This window comes from Ambystoma mexicanum, chromosome 13 (genome assembly GCF_040938575.1).
Source record: "Ambystoma mexicanum isolate Mex_15411 chromosome 13, UKY_AmexF1_1, whole genome shotgun sequence".
Classification (NCBI taxonomy): Eukaryota; Metazoa; Chordata; class Amphibia; order Caudata; family Ambystomatidae; genus Ambystoma; species Ambystoma mexicanum.
Window position 1 is genome coordinate 658,711,273 of NC_090938.1, and position 22,201 is coordinate 658,733,473.

General features: G+C 50.8%; 1 protein-coding gene across 1 annotated transcript in view; it reads right to left on the reverse strand.

Moving 5' to 3' along the window:
- Positions 1–22,201, reverse strand: part of KPNB1 (karyopherin subunit beta 1) — a 182,191-nt gene that overhangs the window by 85,462 nt on the left and 74,528 nt on the right. The window contains exons 6-8 of the mRNA XM_069634658.1: positions 2,783–2,842; positions 1,733–1,822; positions 625–735 (exon numbers count right to left, since the gene is read on the reverse strand). Of these exons, the coding sequence (XP_069490759.1) occupies positions 625–735; positions 1,733–1,822; positions 2,783–2,842 (261 nt within the window). The remainder of the gene's footprint in view (positions 1–624; positions 736–1,732; positions 1,823–2,782; positions 2,843–22,201) is intronic.

The following is a 22,201-nucleotide window of genomic DNA, read 5'->3' on the forward strand; positions in this document are numbered from 1 at the left end:
ACACTGTGCTACAAGGATTAACCACAATACATCATCTCACAAGATGTATTATTTATGTACATGGGCAATGGCCCACTGAACGTGCAATTTTTAACTATACACAAGTAATGCAACCACTAGCCCATGTGTTAATAAAGCGATACTACATACAGAAAAAAATACATACTTGGGATATATTTGATGAACCAGAAGTTGCTAACGCCTAAAATTGTTAAGTAACAAGGTCAGGATGTACAGACTAGCAATTGAAAGTTAACCTCACTGCTACCAACACAATAACCTGTACTTCTAAACAGGGTAATTGGTTTTAAATAGTTTGAATTCTGTGCTACGTCTCGACACAGCCGAGTCATGGACAACAGTAGCACGTGCCACCATTTAGAGGATGTTGATTAGTAAGGGTGACAAACCAGGCTAGCTTAGGACTGTACTAACGTATCCAAGAGCAGGGGTTTTATCAATAAATCCATTTGGTTTATACATGGTTGAAGTGATTAACTCTGGCGCAGTACTACACCTAACTACTTTGCATCTTGTGTTTTAGATAAAAACTGCTCAAATCAATAAACTGTAGGATGTGGTTTAAAATTGTGCAAACCCAGCAAATCTCCTTCCCAAACTTACCTCAGACGCTTCTATGGCCAGATCCATCTCTTCATCACACACGTTGGACCAGAACTCGATTCCTTGTAGCGCCACCTCATCTATGTCACTCTTCATTGCTTCTACAGTTATCTATGGACAAAGAAACTTAATTGCAAACAAACTCACCAGGCATTTGGGCCCACAGATATTTTTATAGAACCTAGCAGGCAGTCAATGCTGTACAAGGGGGTGGAACGAAGTATTACAAGTAGGGTGCAGGGGTAGCAGAGAAGCTGGAATGGGTGGGGGTGAGCGAATCCACCTAGGAGGTATTCTTTAAAGTTGCCCACTGCTAAACAATGGCAGTTTGGGCGGTAATGGGGTGGGGGGCCCAGAACAGAACAAATCTCCAAACACGGTCACTTGACGAAGGCAACATAAGTTTAGTTTCAGCAGCTGCCAACACCTAGCCATATGCTGCATAAGCCCTTCATGTTCAGAAGTCATCTTAAAATCCCTAAGCAGTCATTGACAATACTTTTTTGGGCATCTGTGTGGAGTCCTTCTCGCATTCTTCAGTAGCAGTGGGTGGTAAACTATCAGACTTCTCTATTGCACCATTAAATGCCATAAATGTTCATAAAACCAATCTACAGAAACTAGAATGCATAATCTTTGGGTGAGCCAGTTAACTCAAAATACACCAAGATGTGTTGAACTCTAGCATAATTATCAGTTTTCACATCAGGTATTTTCCTCAAATATCTATGGCTAAAGTTAGTAAGTATAAGGCTGTCAACTATAAAAAGAGAATGAATTACATTGCTTTCCAATGTAGGCGATTACCCAAGCTAAAACATGGCTCCAGAAAAGTAGTATCTGCTCTGAATTGCACTGTTTCCACACACTAATAACCAAGCAATAACAGTTCTAGGTCAAAGCAAAAGGTGGCAAACAAAACCAGAAAAAGCAAATCTCTGCAAAGTACAGTCAGCTTAGTGCATCTCAACATGCAACCAATTTACACATCTCGCGAGTTAGTCAATTGTCACAAAAACGTCCACTAGCTACAGGAAATTTTGATATGAAAGGCAAGCCATCACGGTCAGTCATTTTCCTGAAGCTTGTATGAAGTTGATTTACTCACTGCAAAAAGCGCAGGTCCCATATATGTTTCCATGTACTGATAGTACAAGGACATTATCTTCACGAGATTCTGCAAGGCAGCAACTCGCACCTGCAGAGAAAGAGTGAAGTTATACTGGCGAAAAGAACGCTGGCTGTGCATTAGTCATCAGAAAATCACATAGAACATACATTTCATTGGATATTTATAAGGCGCCTATAAACAAATGGTATTTCAAGGTGCCACAAGACAAAGTGAGGGAGGTATTGGGGGGGGGGGACAAGGGAGAACTATACTAGGCCTTGTGACAGACATTCGGATCGAGCAAGTGCAGTAACAAGTGACTAGTTGCATGCATCAGTTGTGAGGTACAGCAACAGGTCTTTCGGGTCTGAACAGAACCATAGAACCTCCTAACAGATTTATAGAAATAGAAGAATGGATTTTTTCGCTGAAAATTAGAAAGCGCTCACAACCAGAAAACAAAGACACTTTGAAAATCAAACTTGCTTAACATGTGAATACCTTTGAAGTTCTAGGTCAGTCAACCTGGAACTTGCCGACTGATGGGAGAAAAGACCATAGGTCGTAGGACACTCAAGAATTACACAATGCAGCCACATATGGAGAAGAGGAACCTGTATGGCTGTAGGCACAATGCTCTAGGACAAGAGCCCAACCAAATACATCTGCACTTTGGATTAGTTTGTCTAAAATGTTTATGCCGATATGTAATCCTAGCAGTTACATCTGTCACATGTTAAATTGCAGGGATCACGTTATTTTCAAATTAAGGCCACCACTGCAAGCTTAAGAACTAAGTATGTATTTTACAAGCAGGTACAGTGCTCTTTTGATCACAAAATAATACACAAAAGAATCAGATTTGTCAGGAAGCAGCAAGCTTCCTACAATTAGCGAAGTTAGTGTGACATTCTGACCAGGTTGTGGAGGTGGAGTAAATGGAACAAACAAGGCCACCAAGTATGAAATACTTAATCATTTGCAATTTTTTTTATGCACCATCCCACTTGCAAGATAAAGCACTAAATGGGTACACATCATACTCACTCTTGTATCTGGACACTGGGTTGCTTCACACACGACCTGCATTATGAAGTGCCTTTCAGACTAGAAAAAAGCAAACAAGTTTGGTAGATTCCACAACAAAACTAGAATAAAACTCAACAACTCTTTCTACATCAAACTAGCAAAGTTGTTCTGAGCTCAGTCAAATGAAGCCAGGCAAGAACATACATCATTATTTCACATTACATTAGACTCCACCAGGTGCAAGCAAAACAGGTCTACAGACAACATTGGATCAAATAGGTCTGGTCATTAAGGCCTCCCAGTACCCTAACATTGCTTCAAACCAAATTTAGAGCAAGCAAATTTAAGCAATAGAGTTCTGGGTAGGGAGCAGAATAGGTGATTGGCATAGGTATCAGGAACTTTCAGCTGTTCACTTGGTGATCACAAGGCAATTTATTGTAGGCAGACTGGACCTCTTTTGCTAAGTGGTATGGGCAGACATCCTTAAGTACTACAGAGGAAAGTAATACTGCCAATTGTACTGCTTCCATATCTCAATTAGCGAGTGACAACGGCTCTACTTCTCCCTGCACCATTCAGTGGATTAAGGGGAATATGGGCTTCATAGTGCATACACTTTGTGGATAGAGTACAAAATATGCTGGAGGACATATGGGCACTGAAGATGGTGTGCTCAAGAACAGAAGCACAGTAGTATTGCAGAAACATGGGCTACATTACTCAACGTAATAGTATTTCTGATGCTTGTATCTGCTTAGATTAATATGCTACGCATAGGCTGAAATTGAGATAGCTACAGAGTATTACATTTGTTTTCCAAAGTGAAAAAGGGAAGTCGACAGGTCGTGCCAGTAATACTATCCCCTACTGTGATGTCCACTGTACCCATGGTCCTTCATGCGTCGAAGTCCCTCAGATGGTTGTGTTTCTGACAGGAGGTAGCATAAAGTGTAGCGCGAGTACAGATGTAATAAAGCAGATAAGTGAATAAAGCAAGAAACCAACTATACACCTTCGACTCCACAGGGCAGGAAGGGTGGGCGCATGTGAATCTAAGCAGATAAAAGTATTAAGATTACGGTGAGTAATGTATCCCTTATGAGGCTTGTGGATCTACTTAGATCATATGCTATGCATAGATTAACTAGCAGTGTCTGGAGAAGGTGCTGGGTTGTGAGAAGGTACAGTGGCAAATGAACAAGTTACCTGCAACTGATCTCCAGCATGGGTTTGCATTGATTCACATGCTCATGAATATTCCATGTCATCAAGCCGGGAATCCTCGGTAAAAGAAAAACAGTTCACTTTCGTTTACAAACGGTCTTTCTCCTATAAACAATTCACTGAGCTCTGGGTCATACTGGCCCCAGCCAATGACTGCCCACTCCCTCTCTGGCAGCCATGTTCAGATTTGGTAGCATGTAAAGTGGCAGTATGACAAAGAGCCGCCGCAGAGGGGCATGAGTGAGGGTTCGCATGTCAATCCATGCTGGAGAGCAAATGTTAAAGTTAAGTAACTTGGTCCTTCGCCAACATGGGGTCTGGCATGGATTCACATGCTCATGAATATATACATAGCAGTACATGCATACTCAACCACGGCAGGTGCCAAGGCTCAACAGAAGCAATTACTCTTCCCGCCTCATCAGGCTCACCTTCAAACAAACAGGTTGCGCAGCACTGCTTGGCCGACACTGGACTCCCATCTGGAATCCCCGTCTACGCAGTAGAATCTCGTGAAAGTGTGCTTAGACCTCCACGTAGCAGCCCTGCAGATGTCCAGCAGGGGCACACCAGACAGGAACGCTGTTGCAGCGATGGCGCTGGTAGAATGAGCTCTTGAACGGCCAGGCAGTGGTCGTGAGCAATGCAGCCCGAGAGGCACCTTGAGATGGAAGCCTTCCCGTGGTTGACAGGAACAGAGTTCACAAAAAGCTGAAGTCTTCCGGTGTGAGCCACACTTCAGACCACGCGCCACATCCAGCAAGTGCAGAGTCCTTTCAGCTGGCAACAAAGACGCCGGGTCTGGTGGGGTTGAGACATCAAATGTTAGTTGAGATAGAATTCCGACTGAACCTTCGGCATGGAGAGGTACGTCCACAGCACCACCCTGGTTTCATGGAAAAGTTAAATAAGGCAGCTTGCCGGGTAGAGCCTGGATCTCACCTACCCTCCTGGCAGAGGTGATCGCCATGAGGCAAACAGTCTTGCACAGAATGTATGAGGGGCTTGAGGCATAGGATGTAGGATTGCGTCCCCTCTGGTGAGCAGGTCTGTGACCACTGGCAGCGGTGGGGACGTGGACAGGCTGAGAAGGTCCAGGTAGCAAATCTGCCTCAGCTAATCCAGGGCGACAAGGATCATCTTGCACCGGCACCATTTGAGTCGATTGACGACTCGCAGCAGAAGGGGCAACAGAGGAAACATGTGCAGGAACAGGCCTTTCCACAAGGAGAACACGTCCCCCATGCTCTTCGGCTGGTAGAACCTGCTGGTGAACCTCTGGCACTTGGATTTCGTCACCGCAACAGGTCGATCTGGGTCTTGCCCCACTTTAGGAAGAGCCTGTCCACTTAATCCTGCTGAAGCTACCACTCGTGGCAAGAGCGTAGTTCCCTGCTGAGGGAGTCAGTGATGGTGTTTTTGACTCCCACCAGGTGAAAAAAGAATGAGAACCATCCCCTGGGCGACTGCCCTGTGCCACAAATCCAGTGCCTCTCAGGAGAGCGATTGGGTCCGGATGCCCCCCCCTGCTTCCAGAAGTAGAACATTGTGGTGCTATTGTCTGAAGACCAGCACCACCTTGCCCTTGAGGGACAGGAGGAACAACCCGAGGGCCCAAAACACTGGTTGCAGCTCCAGGACATTGAGGTGGAGGGCCCTCTCTGCGGTAGCCACAGGCCTCTGGCATGGAGACGTCTGCTGTGAGCTCCCCAGCCCTCCAGGGAAGTATTTGTGGTGACAGTGTCATGGTAAGGGGGGTGTTCTGGAAATACATGCCCTGGCGATGTTTGAGCGCATGCCCCACCACCTTATCGCTCGACTGAACTTGTCAAAGAGAATCTTAGCGGCGAAGCTTCCAGACACCTGGAACCAACGATCGTCCAGGAACTCCTGAAAAGGGGGTGGTGTCGCCTCCGCAACCTGCAGAGTCTGATCAGGTAGATACACATCATGCGGAGCAGCAACTGGATGGTCCTCACTGGGGCGATCTTCAATGACAAAAGCCGTGGCACCTTGCCCAGAATGGATACCATCTAGTCTTCTGAATGAGCTGCCAGGCAGGAGACCGTGTTGAGCCTGGACCCCAGGAACCGAGTCTTGCAATAGAATAAAGCAGGACTTTGGATAGTTTACTGAGAAACCCAGATCCATCAGCAGCCGGATGGTCCGCTCCATGTGATCGACAGTGAGATCCCTTGACTTGGCACGGATGAGCCAGGTAAGGGTACACATGAATTCCTTGCAGGCGCAGATGGGCCGCCACCGGTGCCAGGCACTTCGTAAAGACTCTGGGTGCTGACTTCAGGGCAGGGCCTTGAACTTTAAGTGCTTCTCCTGTACTACGAAGCGCAGGAACTCGCAATGTTTATTGAATGTGGACGTGGGAGTACGTGTCCTCTAGATCAGAGACAATGGGAAGTCCCAACCCCCTGTGCTGCAACAAGACCATCCTGAATTTTTGGGACGTTATGTACTTGATTCCTAGATCGAGAAAGGGCCCCTGGAGTAAACTCCAGAGCCACTTTGGAACCTGCTCTATCGCCCCCTTTCACATGGCCTGCACCTCCTGCTGGAGCCGAGGATGTGTTCCTGCTGGGCCACCAGTGGTATCCGCAGACACTTCAGCTGAAGCTCCAAAGTGTTGGTGGGAGAGGGCGTCCAGCGCACCAAATGGTGGAGCCGTCGTCCCACACGCTGACTAAGTACGCCAGCCGGCCTCTCACCAGGGTGCAGGGGTGGGAGCCCAGTCTTGTCCAGTTCAATCCTGCTTGGAGGCCTGCGCGCCACCTAGGGGGTCTGGACGTCGGCCACCCCTGTAAGCCTCCTGGGTGGTGGAATGAAAGGTTGGCGGTAAGAGGACGAACCTCCACCAAAACCTTTTTATCTGCCGACTTCTCAGGAGGAACGAAACAACGGTGCAGTTGCAGTGCGCCCAGGCCACCGGCCGTCAGTCGGTCGGTCTGGATGGCCTCTAGTGCTTAAACAGCCTTTCCAAAAAGACTGTCCCCAGACGCCATGTTCAGGATGCTCGTCTGAACTTCCTAAAGTTGGTGGCCTTCAACCAGCCACGATGAGAGGCACCCTCAGATCCCCATTTGGCAGAACACTGTCCGCAATGTCCAGGGCCACAACGCCACCTTGCCCTCATGAAGGATATCCAGCGCCTCGACCAGTTTATCCTCAACTCCCGGTCTTACCTGGCCAGGATAGCTGAAGCGTTAGCTGCCTTGACCGCAGAGTAGATTAACTTTCTACCCATGCCGTCCAACTTCTGCTAGCTGTGCGGGGGAACGGAGGCTGATGACTGGTTGGAGGACTTCTTCCCTGCAGCTGCCGAGACCACAAAGTCTGGTGATGGCTGTGACCACAGACACATGGGTGCAGACTGACTTTTCGCTGAGGCAGGGTTTTTCAGCAGTGCAAGGCACTCATCCCAGATGTTGTCCAGGAGGGCACCACCGATACAGAATACCCTCCGTCTCCTCTGGCGTGAGCTGGAAGAGTTCCGATGCAGGGGCTGTTAGAGGAATTAGCACATTTCTGAGAATTCTCCCCATCTTAGAGACCCCCAGCAACTTTGCTGGATTGAGGACTTGAATTTCTAACCTGGAGAGAGCAAGACCCTTTTTCCCCCCATTCATGAATTTTAATGCGATTTTGAACAGTTTCTTTTGGTTGTCGAGTCTGACAAACTCCATGGGCATCATCTCTTATATTGTGTCACAGCACCTTCAGTGCAGTGGCAAAGGGAAGTATTTCATATTTCCCCAAGGTTTAAATAACTTCTATTTGATAAACTATGGTTTCCAAGAGCAGTGAAGTGAAATTGACGACATTAGTAACTTTCTAGACCCAGCACACATCACCTTACAATAGGGTGCTTGAGGGATTACTTGGTATCCCTTTGTCTAGCTGCTCATGTAACATTTTTATGTCACCCGTCCCTCAGTGAATGGCTGGTGGCAGTGGTTTACTTTTTACTACCGTTGTGTGCTTTTACCACAAGCTGCGTTTGCAGCTGCAGTAAAGAACCCAAGAGTGCCATTTTTTTGTCGAAATTGCCCGTCTGCTTCCACCATTTCTTTGGGAAAAATTGCTTCATGAGATTTACTCTGCGCGCCAAACCAGGTTTGGTCCCTTTGTTTTCTCTTTGGCGGGATTCGCGAGTGAAGTCCCCCTCTGGCTTCAGTGTCTGGCAGGGGCAGGAAGGTGAAGGTGGTGCCCGAAACTCCTTGGGCTTAGTCTCCTAGGAGACAGGAATGCACTCCTAGGTGATTGGCAGGCTAGCCTGCTGGATGACCGACAGCTAGGCTAGAATGAATGGGAGAGAACTGAATAAAAAAGCGAAGTTTTTTTGGCTTGGATGACAGTCAACCAATGACGAAGGAATCTTAAGAACTTGGAAGACGCCTGCTGCAACTCCTGTACCGTTGGTTTGCCTGGTGGAGGACACTCGAGCTGGTTGAATTTCCACTTAGAACCTGGAACCGAATAGCCAGTGAGAGGAACACCAAGTTGTGTGCATTGCTTTTAAGCTGGCCAAGAGCTCCAGGAAGATATTCTGTCTGGACTCCCAGGAACCAGGATTGACCGAGCCCGAACCACCTCAGAGTGCTGGAACCCAGATGCAAGGAAAGCCCATCTCGACAGTCAGGAACCGCAGTGTTGCTGCTTGCGGTAGCCGCGAACAGCTGAAACACCAAAGGTGCCACTTGTTTGAAGATTGCCGGTTGTGGTCGGTGACTATCCCATTGCAGTGCATGAGTCCTCCCTCTTGTCCCCACGACTGAGGCCCAGGATCTTCAGAGCTGCACAGGAACAGAAGCCATCTGCTGCACTTTACTTCAACCTAAAAAGGTACTGTACAGTCAAAGAGAACTTAACTCTTGTGTAACCTCACTTGTCCTCGTTAGAGCCTTGTCTTGGTGGCTTCTGTTGAGTTGCTAACAGCTGCTTTACCTCACAAGCATAATCAGCTTGTGGACCTACTTTGATTTCTTCCTATTCTACTAAGACTTCTAAAACATTGTGCAAGACTTCCGTACCTACAAAAAGTGCTTCAGTGCACCTTGACTTTTGCCAACTTAACATTGGCTGGCCTGGCTCCCTGAAGGACTCCTCGCCTCTGGTTATACGTTTGCCGTCCTTCTAGGAAAGTTAACTTTTTTCGATCTCAGGCTTCGGGGCAGCATCCTATTTTCCGGGGTCTTTTCCACTGGCTTGGCCGAAGACTCCCGCATGGGAGGAAGAGCCACTCTGACCGCCGTCGGGGAACCCTGAACCAGGGTCAGCCCCTTTTGCCTTCGAAAGGGCACGCCACCAACTCACTAGGTGAGGACGATTTAGCCTGGTTCACCTGGGCCTTCACGGGCCGGTCGGACACCTTACCATGCGGCGGCCTTCCTCTGAAGAATTGAAGCAATGGCTGGTGACGGAGGCAGATTAAGATGAGCGTGCCCCGCTTGTTGCATCACCCGCTTGCGCAGCGACCACGATGAAAACCAACTTGGAGCTGGGCCTTGTCTTGGACCCCCACGGATGGGGCGACCTCAAAGGACTTCGAATGCCCGCTCTGGCTGGACCTGGGACCAGCATGCCCCCGTCAACCACACGGGATAGTGTTGAGCCATGCCGCGAATCTGCTGTGCCGATCCTTGATGGTGCGCTTGGTAAAGCCACGCCAGATCTTGCAATCTTCCTCCTTGTGCGCCGGGTGCAGTTAGACACTGGGAATGCTTATCCTCCACAAACACATTCCTCAAACCACAGCTGGTGCAGAGCTTGAAGAGGTAAGGAACAAGTTACTTACCTGTAACTGTTCTCCAGCATGGGTCTGGCATGGATTCACATGCTCATGAATATTCCCCGTCGTCAGGCTGGGAATCCTCGGTAAAGAAAAAACCAGTATCAGTTTCGTTTCTGATCTGTCTTTCGTAGTAATAACCAATCACTGGTCTCTGCGTCATACTGACCACAGCCAATGACTGCCCTCTACCTAAGCACCGCCTCTGGCAGCCATCTTCAGATTTGGAAGCATGTGAAGTGGCAGTATGACCAAGTGAAGAGCCGCAGAGGGGTAGGCGGGAGGGTTCGCATGTGAATCCATGCCAGACCCATGCTGGAGAACAACAGTTACAGGTAAGTAACTTGTTCCTTCTCCAGCATGGGGTCTGGCATGGATTCACATGCTCATGAATAAAGAATACATAGCAGTACACACATGCACAACCACGGGAGGTGGCAAAGGCTCAACATTAAGCATCACATCAACTCAACATTAAGCATCTTACCTCCTCACCAGGCTCACCTCAGGCGAACAGGTTGCGCAGCACTGCTTGGCCGACCCTGGACTCCTCCCTGGAATCCCGGTCGACGCAGTAGAATTTCGTGAAGGTGTGCGTCGACCTCCACGTAGCAGCCCTGCATATGTCCAGCAGGGGCACACCAGATAGGAACGCCGTGGTAGCTGCGATCGCTCTGGTGGAATGGGCTCTCAAAGGCCAGGCAGCGGTCGGTTTGCCAACCGGTGACAGCACATGATACAGCCGGAGAGCCATCTGGAGATGGAAGCCTTCGAGAGAGCATTCCCCTGATTGACAGGTCCAAAGTTCACAAAGAGTTGTGACGTCTTCCGAAAACCCTTCGTGCGGTCCACGTAGAACTTCAGCGCTCTAGCTACATCCAGCGAGTGCAAAGTCCTCTCAGCCGGCGACGAAGGCGACGGGAAGAACACAGGTAACACCAAGGGTTCGTTGAGATGGAAGTCCGACGGTACCTTGGGCATGAAGGAGGGGTGCGTCCTGAGCACTACCCTCGTGTCGTGGAAAGTCAAGTACGGGGCCTTGCAGGAAAGGGCCTGGATCTCTCCCACTCGTCGTGCGGAGGTGATGGCCACAAGAAAAGCTGTTTTCCACGATAGAAACTTCAACGGGGCCGAGTGCAGAGGCTCGAACGGAGGTCCCATGAGCTTGGTCAGCACCACGTTGAGCTCCCACACCGGGGCCGGAGCCTTCACCGGCGGGAACGATCTGAACAGTCCCTTCATGAACTCTTTCACCAGACGATGAGACCACAAGGACGTCCGCCCCGTGGTTCTGGTGTATCGGGAGATCGCAGCAAGATGAATCTTGATGGACGCGTGTGCCAGACCAGCTTTGGCCAGCGTCAGCAGGTACGGCAGTACTTGGGGAGCCGTAATCCGTAGAGGGTTAATCTTCTGTGCGTGGCACCAGACAGAGAACCTCTTCCATTTGTGTCCGTAGCATTTAAGAGTCGAGGACGCCCTGGCCTTTGCAAGAACCTCTCTGCAATCGGCCGGTATGTCGTATCCTCCAAACTCTAGCGCTGCAGGAGCCAGGCCTGCAAGTTCAGCGACTTCGGGTCGTGGTGGAGGATGGCGCCTCCTTCCCTGGAGAGTAGATCCGCGTCCGCCGGCAGCTTGATCGGCAGGGACGCTGACAAGTCCAGAAGGTCCGGGAACCATATCTGCCTCGGCCACGCAGGTGCGACGAGGATCATCCTGCACAGTGACCTCTTGAGCTGGTTGACGAGCCGGATTAGCAGAGGCAAGGGAGGGAACGCGTAGAGGAACAGGCCCTCCCAGGGGAACGAGAAAGCATCGCCCATGCTCCTCGTCTGGGGAAACCTGCTGGCGAACCTCCGGCACTTGGTGTTCGTCGCCGTCGCGAACAGGTCGATCTGGGGTGTGCCCCACCGTCGGAAGAGGCGATCCACCAGATCCTGCCGTAGTTCCCACTCGTGGCACGAGCGCAGCTCCCTGCTGAGTGAGTCGGCGATGGTGTTTTTTATCCCTGCCAGATGAAACGGCACCAGAAAAATCCCTTGGGCGACGGCCCAATGCCACAGGTCCTGCGCCTCCTTGGACAGCGCTGGGGACCTGGTTCCGCCCTGTTTCCTGATGTAAAACATGGTGGTGGTGTTGTCGGTGAAGATCCTCACCACCTTGCCCTTGAGGGACGGAAGGAAGGACCTGAGGGCCCAAAACACTGCACGGAGCTCCAGGACGTTGATATGCAGGGACTTCTCCGTCGGGAGCCAGAGTCCCCTTGCGTGCAGATTTTCGGTGTGCGCTCCCCACCCTTCCAGGGAGGCATCCGTGGTCACAGTCTCCTGGTGGGCTGGGGTCTGGAAGTCCATGCCCGCCGTCAGATGCGCGCGGGTGCCCCACCACCGTATCGCTCGTCGGAAACTCTCGTCGAGCTTGATCCTTTCCTCGAAGCTGCCCGTCGTCTGGATCCAGCGCGCATCCAGGAATTCTTGCAACGGGCGCATCCGGAGTCTGCACATGGGAATGAGGTAGATGCAGGAAGACATCATCCCGAGGAGGGACTTGATGGACCTCACTTTGGCCGCGTCGGCCACCAACATCAGTTGCACCTTGCCCAAGATGGTCCTGGTCCTCTCCTCCGACGGGGAGGCCAGAAGGGACACTGTGTCGAGCCTCGCTCCCAGAAACAGTGCGACTTGCGCGGGCACCAGGTGGGATTTGGCGTAGTTCACGGAGAATCCCAGGTCCGTGAGGAGTTGGACGGTCCTTGCCGTGTGGACCACGGCGAGCTCCCTCGTCTTGGCGCGGATGAGCCAGTCGTCCAGGTAGGGGTAGACGTGAATCCCCTCCCGGCGCAGCTGCGCCGCCACCGGTGCGAGGCACTTGGTGAATACCCTGGGTGCCGACCGTAGTCCGAAGGGAAGGGCTTTGAACTGGTAATGACGCTCTTGGACCACGAATCTGAGGAATTTGCGGTGCCCCTTTAGGATGGGAATGTGGAAGTAGGCATCCCCCAAATCCAACGACGATAGGAAGTCTCCTTCCTCCAGCTGACCCAGGACGTGCTGGAGGGTGACCATCCGGAACTTCTGCGCCTTGATGAACTTGTTCAGACGTCGCAGGTCTAGGATGGGGCGCCATCCTCCCGTCTTCTTCTTCACGAGGAAGTATCGCGAGTAGACTCCGGAGCCCCGAAGCCTCTTTGGGACGAGTTCGATGGCGCCCTTTCTGAGCATCGCCTTTACCTCCAGGAGAAGTTGAGGGACGTGAAGTTCTTTCCTGGCCACGGGGGGGACGCGCGGGCACCTTCTTTGAAACTCGAGCGCGTGGCCCCGGGCCAGGGCGTCCAGCACCCAACGGTCGGTGAAGATGGACTCCCACACGCTGACGAAGCCCGCCAGCCGGCCTCCCACCGGGGTGCTTCGGTGGGGGCCCGACCCCACGGCCGGTTCAATCCTGCTTGGACGCGGCCTTGCCGCCTTGACCTCCTTGGCGACGACGGCGGGGTCCGCTAGACTTGCCTCGTCCGCTGTAGGCCTCTTGCGACGACGAGCGGGCCGCTTGACGGTAGGAAGCGAAACCGCCGCCGGAACCTTTGGAGGCGCCCTTGCCTCCGCCGCTCCGAAAGGGTGTCCGTCGTTGCAGGACTCCAAGGGCCCGGGCCGTCTCAGTATCCGCCTTGATGGCCTGAAGGGAATCGTCCACTGTCTTCCCAAACAGGTTGTTCCCGTCGAAGGGCATGTCCAGGACTCTGGTCTGGACGTCCTGCCGGAAGTCCGTAGCTTTGAGCCATCCACGACGTCGAAGGCAAACGCCGTTGCCCAGCTGGCGGAACCCAGTGTCGGCGATGTCCGTCGCCACGGTGATGGCGTGGTCCGAGGCCACCTCACCTTCCTGCAGGATCTCAAGGGCCTCCGCCCTCTTGTCGTCCGGCAGAAAATCCAGCAGGGGAGCTATCTTGTACCAGAGCTCCCTGTCGTAGCGGGCCACGATAGCCAAGGCGTTGGCCGCTTTAATCGTCGTCGCTGCCGACGAGATGACTCTACGTCCCATAGTATCCAATTTCTTTCCCTCGCCGTCCGGCGGGGAAGTCGATGTGGAGGCCGCACCCCCCCCCCCGCTTTCTTCCTGGCTGCCGCGGAGACGACGGAGTCCGGGGTAGGCTGCGCCCGGAGGCATAGGGGGGCCGTGTCCGGGACCCGGTACTTTTTCTCGTACCGGTCTCTTCTAGCTGGCGTCGTGGAAGGGTTCTTGAGGAGGGAAAGGCCCTCATCCCAAATGTCGTCCAACAGAGGCACTGCGAGGACCGTCTTCCTCTTGGCCTCGCGCCGCTGATAAAGGAAGCCTTCCTTTTTCTTCTCCTCAGGGCAGAGTTGGAAAAGCTCGGAAGCCCTGGAGATCATGGAGTGGAAAGATCCGATCTAGTCGGGCGGAGAGGCCCTGGTGGGAGGCGACGACGGAAAATCCTCGTCCTATGCCTCGTCGTCCGTACCCGTCGCTGCCGTGTCAGTCCCCGTATCATCCCCTCGGGTGGACGGGGAGGAGGGCTGGAAGGGGCGCGACGGTTGAAAAGGAGGTGGTGGATGGATCCTTCTTTTCTTGGTAGGGGGAACACCAGCAGGTCCCGGTTCTGGATCCCCCGACGGGAGAGGTTCCTCCGTCGGTAACGGTAGCCTCGTCCTTATCTCGGAGCATAAGGACTGTATGGCCAACAAAATGGCCGCCGAGTTGTCTTGCGGCGCTGGCAGAGGGGAATCCGACGGGCGAGCAGGGGCCCCGTCGGTATCCTCGACGATGTAGTCGTCACCTGCGTCGGGGTCCATTCTGACGGGCTGGCCTTCTTCCACGCCTAGGCCGTGGCTTAAGACCTCGATCAGCTCCTCCTCTGAGGTTGAGGCCGACTCTACGACGACGCCCTGCCCCCCCCTTCTTCCCCACGGAGGGTTTCACGGGGGTCCTATCGATGGGCACAAAGGAAGACTCCCTCCGAGGAGGCAGGGAGATTCTGGGCCCCGAGGTCGCCACCACTGGTGCAGTCACCACAGGCTGAGCCAGGGCCGCCGCGACCGTTTCGATAGAGGGCTTGGTCGGATGGATCAAGGCCTTCACCACCTTAGGTGCGCTCACCGCCTTATCCTTGAGGGAGGGGGCACTGCCACGCTCCTCCTCTGCCTTAGAGCTCGACCGGGGCCTCTCCAGGAGCTTCGCCGGGTGCTCGGCCTTCCTCTTACCCGACCCAGAGCGTTGGCTCGTGGTTGATGGTGCCGGGGAGGGTGCGCCCTGCCTGGCGCCCGTAGAGCCCGACCGTTCGGCGCTCCCGGTGCCAGCGGACTCGCGGTGCTTGGCCTTATGTTGGGCCCCCGTCGCCGGGGCGCCCTCAAAGGTCTTAGAAGACCGCTCGGATTTCTTCTTCTTCTCGCCAGACGGGCTCTTAGCCTCCAGCCAGTTGGCGAGACGTTGATGGCGGTCCTTCATGGTCCGTTCCGACATGTTGCCGCAAAACGCACAGTCCTTCTCCACGTGCGTCTTGTCCTCATGAAGGCAGTAAAGGCAGAAAGAGTGTTCGTCCTCCTTGAAGACGTTCTGCAGCTGGCATCCAGGGCAGACCCTGAACAGCTTTCCGGGCGTCAAGCTCCCCTTCTCCTGGGCCATCTCCGAGACCGGGCCTGAGAAGCTTCTGGAGTCCTCCGAAGTGTAGCTCGACGAATCTTCACCCTTGAGGGGCACAGATGAATCCGACACGGGTCCCCGTTGATCGGATGTAGGATCGGTGGCGCTTGAGGCTCTTTTGACCGAAAGAATCGAAGTTTTTTGTGAAAAGCGCGAAAAAATAGCACTAACGCTCGAGAGCAATAGCACGAGGATCCCAACACATGAACGTGCGGAAAAAATCTGAAGATGGCTGCCAGAGGCGGTGCTTAGGTAGAGGGCAGTCATTGGCTGTGGTCAGTATGACGCAGAGACCAGTGATTGGTTACTACTACGAAAGACAGATCAGAAACGAAACTGATACTGGTTTTTTCTTTACCGAGGATTCCCAGCCTGACGGGGAATATTCATGAGCATGTGAATCCATGCCAGACCCCATGCTGGAGAACCACCGTTGTCCTCCAACATGGTCCGGCGTGTGGTGTAAACCCTATGGCCTTCTGGAATCTAAAAACACATGCCGATTCTGCCCTGGAGGGGCAATGAAAGGTGCCAAACAGATCTCAGTTGGAGAAGAAACTATGGAGCACACAGACTAACAGGAGTTTCGGAGCAAAATAAAGCATGAAACACGCAGACAAGCTCCAAGAGTAAAACACAGACTTCCAACCCTTGGACGTGCGGTAAAAATCATAAGATGGCTGCCAGAGGAGGGGCTTAGGGAGAGGGCAGTCATTGGCTGGGGCAGTATCACTCAGTGATTAGGAGAAAGACAGTTTGAAAGTGAACCTGTTCTTTTACAGAGGATTCCCGGCCTGACGGGGAATATTCATGAGCATGTGAATCCATGCCAGACCCCCATGCTGGAGAATGACAGGTTCCTTTCAGATGTTGGAAAGTTCAGCTACATTTAGTGGCCTGAGATGCGGGCAGAGAAGGCCCTCTTCGAGCAGATGGAAAGTCTGTATTGCATTTGGACCAGACAGCAAGCCAATTTGTCAGGATGTGCTGAAAGCCTGCCACTCAGCTGCTCTCCACTTGCGACTTGAGTTTCAGAGAGGCCAGTCACACCAGGAGTTGCACTTGGGAGTTGCACGCGGATCCTCATGACAGGGGCAAGAATGTCCAGAGAGTTGAAGGCTAGTATGGGCTATAGTCCGGAGTAGGAGTGAAGGGTTTTGCTTTCCCTGATCTGCTAAAACAGTCTGGAGTTACTTTTCTTGCTTGTAGCCCTTCTGAAAAGTATACTGACCTTTAATAGCCGCTGCTCTTAAACCAATATTGCTGTGTTAATTTAAATAAGTGCTCTTCCTTGCCTGACTGAACCCACTTGTGGTAAATTACTCGCCTGTAGGGTTGCGCTTTCTCTGAATTGTCTCTGGGCACTTTATTTTTTTTTCCCTCTTTCTTTTTTAGTGTGCTGGGCTTGTCCACGAGTACCTTATACAAAGTAAAATTGGAAAGTTACATTTGTTGTAGGAGATACTTGCACCATTGTTTTAAGTGCGTCTAACTGAACAACACTGTATATTGGGGACCAATAGGGCCTACTACCTTCAATTACTTATTGTATTGTGAAAATATACCCAACCTGGTTTTACCCCCAAAATAGCTTAATGCCATTCTGAATGTGTTACAGGTTTGACTCACATGGACTGCTTATTGCAATCTAGCCAAGGTTATATTTTGGTTTGAACACCCCAAAAATTTAGTTGGTTTTTAGAATTGTGTTTATATGATAGGTTATAGTACTTACCCCAAGATTTATCTTTGCCTAGGTGTATTTAAATAAACCTTTTATTTTTACAATACATATTGTTTTGGTGGTACTGCCTTGTACAAAGTGTAGTTTCGTACTGCCTCAGATGACATGCATTACTTACCGTAAAAGCATTTCTGATGGTTGTATCGGCCTAGATTCACATGCTGTGCACAGTCCAACATCCAGTGGTCACTGCAGAGTTTTGCATCTTGTTTTTCGAAAGTCGAAAAGGGGACGTTACATAGGCGTGTCTGTAACACTATCCCTATAGTGACGTGTAGGTCCCTCTGTATTGTTTCTGCCATGAGGGAGCCTTATTACTAAGGTGAGTGATCACAGAAAAGAGAAGTAATAAGACGTCTAGGTTCCTTCCATCCAAGCGGGGAGGAAGGGTGGGCGCATGTGAATCTAGGATACAACCATCAGAAATGCTTTTACGCTAAGTAATGCATATCTTCTGATGTTTGTTAATCTGCTAAGAATCACATGCTGTGCATAGACTAGCGAGCAGTACCCGGAGTTAAGGTGGGTTGTGAGAAGGAACAGTAGAGCAAAGGTGTCTTAGTACTGCTTGTCCCACCTGAGAATCAGACCTACAGAGTGTTTAGGCAATAGTGTTTTGTAAAGGTGTGTACAGAACTCCAGGTTGCCGCTTTGCAAATGGAGTCTAGGGGAACATTTGCAATGAATGCTATGGATGTCCCAGTGCCTCGAGTAGTGTGCTCTAGGCTTGAAGAGCAGTTCTCGCTTAGAGAGTGTAACAGTGATGCATTTGACAATCCACCTTGAGATAGCTGATTTAGAGACAGTATCCCTTCTCTACCAGCTGCTACTGAAACAAAGAATTGTTTAGTTTTCCTCAGTGGTTTGGTTCTATCCATGTAGAACATGACTGTCCTGCGCACGTCTAGTGCGTGAAGGCTTCTTTCGGCCATGTTAGTAGGGTTCTGGAAGAAAGTGGGTAGTTCGATTGATTGGTTCACATGGAACTTTGAGATTCATTTAGGCGCAAACCTGGGATGTGTGCGCAGAACTACCTCATCTTTGTGGACTGACAAAGGGGTCTAGAACAGAAAGAGCCTGTAGTTTGCTAACCCTTCTGATAGAAGTGATCGCCACTAGGAAGGTTGTCTTATAAGTCAGGTCCTTCAGGCTTGCTTTATGCATAGGCTCAAAGGGAGCTCCCATGAGCCTTGTCAAAACCACATTCAGATCCCATCCAAGAGCTTGGTGCGAGATGGAAGGATAAATCCTCTTAACCCCTTCCATAAAGGCTTGGATCACAGGCATTTTCCACCACGATACCTTTTGTTGTGATGTGGTGTAGGCCGACAGCAGCCAGATGAACCTTTAGGGAATTGAAGGCTAACCCAGTGTCCAACAGGTGGGTTAGATACAGCACAATGTGTGAGGGTGAGCAATCGATGGGACCGACGACCTTGGAATTGCACCAGATGACAAAACGTTTCCATTTGCTGGCATAGCAATAACGTGTATTAGGTTTTCTCGCTTCCCTGAGTATGTCCATGCACCTCTGAGGTAGTTGCAGGTATCCAAACTATGATCTCAGGAGCCACGCTGCCAAGTTCAGAGTTTGTAGGCATGGGTGTAGGGTCTCCCCCCCCCTGTCCTGAGACAACATGTTGTACGGGCAGGGTAGCTTGACTGGTGGGGAGAGGGACATTCCATCAGGTGAGCGACCCAGGCCTGGCGGGCCCACATGGGGGCCACCAGTATCATGGTAACTGGTTCCTGGTGCACTATCTTGTTGAGAAAGGGGGGGGGGGCACCTGGAGGCGTAGTCTTGGCATTGGGCGTTCTGAGTAGCGAACAGATCGATCTCTGGGAAACCCCATTCTGCAAATGTGGTTGGACACAATGCCTTCATGCAGTCACCATTCGTATTCTTCAGGCAGAGGGAAATCTCTGCCGAGTACGTCTGCTAGAAGATTGCGTTCCCCTGGAACATGTTGGGATAACAAACATGTTGTGTTTGAGAGCCCATATCCAGATGTTTTGGGACAGCTTGGATAGCCCTGGAGATGGAGTGCCCCCCCCACCCCTTTTGTTCAGGTAATACATAGCTGTAGTGATGTCTGTTAGAATCAGCACTGTCTTCCCTTGCAGTTGCACCTGAAAGCAGTGTTCAAAGCTTTGAAAGCCTAACAGCTCCAGTAAGTTTATATGGTTGATTGCTACTTGAGGAGGCCAAACTCTGTATGCTGTCTGCTGAAGCAGATGAGCTCCTCACCCTGTGAGAGATTAGTCCGTCGTGAGAGTGGCTTCTACTGCAGGGGTAAGGTCTTCCCCTTCAAGAGGTTCTCTTGACCACCACTGTAGAGAGAAACGAGGTCTGGCGAGACAACTACCAGATCTTCCCATTGTCCGCTGGCCTGACAACACTGGTTGTTGAGCCACTCTTGCATGGGACGCGCGCGCAGCTGCGCGTGGGGAACCAAGTATATGCATGACGCCATCATCCCTAGCAAACGCATGGCTTTGCGTACGGTCACCTCCCGACTGGCTACATATTGAGGGTTCTGAGAAAGCATGCTCTGAACCCTCTTGTTGGAGGGGAAGACGAAAGTCTTCGTCCGAATTAGCGCTCCCAGAAATTGTTTCTTGGCTGGGGACTAAACTGGATTTCTTTTCGTTGATTGAGAAACCCAGGCTGAAGAAGAGGAGATCTGTTTTTTGGGTATTTGAAAAACAAGCGCACGATTTCACCGTGATGAGCCAGTCGTCGAGGTAAGGGTAAACCGGGACTGATAGTCTGTGCAGGTGTGCGGCTGCCACTGCTAGGACTTTGGTAAACACCCTTGGCGCCAAGGCGATGCAGAAGGGGAGTACCTTGAATTGGTAATGCCGGTCCTGGATCATGAATCTTAGACATTTCCTGTGCGCTGGCAACATTGAAATATGAAAGTATGCATCTTTCATGTCCAATGTTGCCATGAAGTCCCCGTTTCAGCAATGGAATCCCCTCCTGCAGTGTTACCATGCAAAACCTCTGGGGTTTTATAAACTTGTTCGCTGGGCGCAGGTCTAGACCAGGGCGCATGGTAGATCCTTTTTGGGGTACAAGGAAGTACACGAATACCCTTGTTTACCTGAAGACTAGGGACGGCTTCTATGGCACCCTTTCCCAGCAGTGCTTCCAACTCTTGGATCAGGATCTCCAGATGGTCCAGTGAAAGGCGCCGTGAGCGTGGCGGTCTGAACTGTGGAGGTCGGGCGAATTCCATGCAGTAACCGTGGGCGACTGTCTTTAAGACCCACAGGTCGGAAGTTATCCCCTCCCATGCCCTGAGGAAAGATGTTAATCGCCCCCCGACCGGGGTGACATGGGAGGGGACCTGGAGTTGGTGGTCATTACAGAGGGGTAGGTTGGGAGGGCAATGAGGAATACGTTGGAGGAACATCCAATCGAAAGAACGTTACCAGTTGGTAACTAACTTGTTCTTCGAGTGGATTGTGTCCTCCAACGTATTCCTCATCTTTGATAGACTCCCAAAGCAGTAAGGACAATCCTTGTGGAGGAGGGATTAGATTTATTTTTTTATTTTAGACGGCCGAGTATAGGACTGCTCTGCCAAAATTTTAACTCCTTAGATTGGGAAGCATCTAGGTTGTAGAATTTTGAAAAAGTATGCAGCGATGACCAAGTCGCTGCTTCACAAATGGACTTTATAGGAACACCTCTGCAGGGCTGTAGACGAAGCGATGCCCCTGGTGGAATGAGCCCTTAAACCTTTTGGTGGGTCTTTCCCTGTAGCATTCTGAAATGCAAAGGACAATCCAACGTGATCTGGTCGATTTTGATACTGATTGACCCAATCCTTTTCCCTGTGTAGCCAATAAACAGTTGGTTATCCAATCTAAGCCTAGATAGTCTAGAGATATAAAAGCTTAAGCTCTTTTTGGATCCAACCTGTGGAGTCTTTCCTCCTCCTTACTAGGATGGGGTGGAGGATAGAAAGTCTAACACAATTTTTTGATTTAAGTGAAACTCAGATACCACTTTTGGTAAAAAAAAAAAAATAAAAAAAATAAAAAAGAGTGTTTGACCCTCAAAACAACTGTCCTTATGGAACACAGTATAGGGTGGCCCAGAAGACAGTGCCTGCAATTCGCTCACTCTTCTTGCAGATGTTAAGGCAACTAGAAAAGCAGTTTTCCATGTTAGCAATCTCAATGGGCACCTGTGCAGCGGTTCAAAAGGAGCACACATTAAGAATTTTAAGACCAAATTGAGATCCCAAATCGGTACTTCAAATGGGCGAGGAGGAAACATTAGTGAGTCCTTTTAAGAATTGTATTATCAAATTAGGAGCATTCTTCCGACGAGCGCTTGAAGATGGAAAGCGCCGCAAGGTAACCTTTTATTGTTCCAATATTCAGACCTCTATGTGCTAGGGTCAGAAGTAAAGATAGTACTTCCGCGATAGGACATAGAAAGGGATCGACATTCTTTTCTCTGCACCAGTTGCAAAACTTTCCAACGGCAACGGTAGAGAGACTTTGTGCTGGCCTTCTTGCCAAAAGCAACACCTGCATAACGTCATCTAGTAGGTTCCAATCCATGTATCTCAGCCTTTCAGAAACCAAGCATGAAGGTTGAGCGTTTTGACCTCTGGGTGGAGAGCCCGACATTCCATTTGAGAGAGAAGGTTCTGAGGAAGACGTACTGGAGGACAAATGGACAGACTAGAAGGTCTGGGTACCACGTTCTCTTGGCCCAATCTGGGGCAATTAGGATCATACGGCTCCCGAACCGTCTCAACCTCCCGATGACCTGAGGAATGGCGGGAAGCAGAGGGAACGCATACAGTAGTGGGAAATTCCACTCCACCACAACACGTCCCCTAGGGCTCCTCTCGGGGGAAATTCCCTTGAGGAATACTTTTTGCACTTTCGGTTGGTACCGGCGGCAAATAAGTCTACCTGAGGGGTTCCACAAAGGGCGAAGATCTGTAGTATGACTTACTGAGCCAGGTCCCATTCGTGGGAC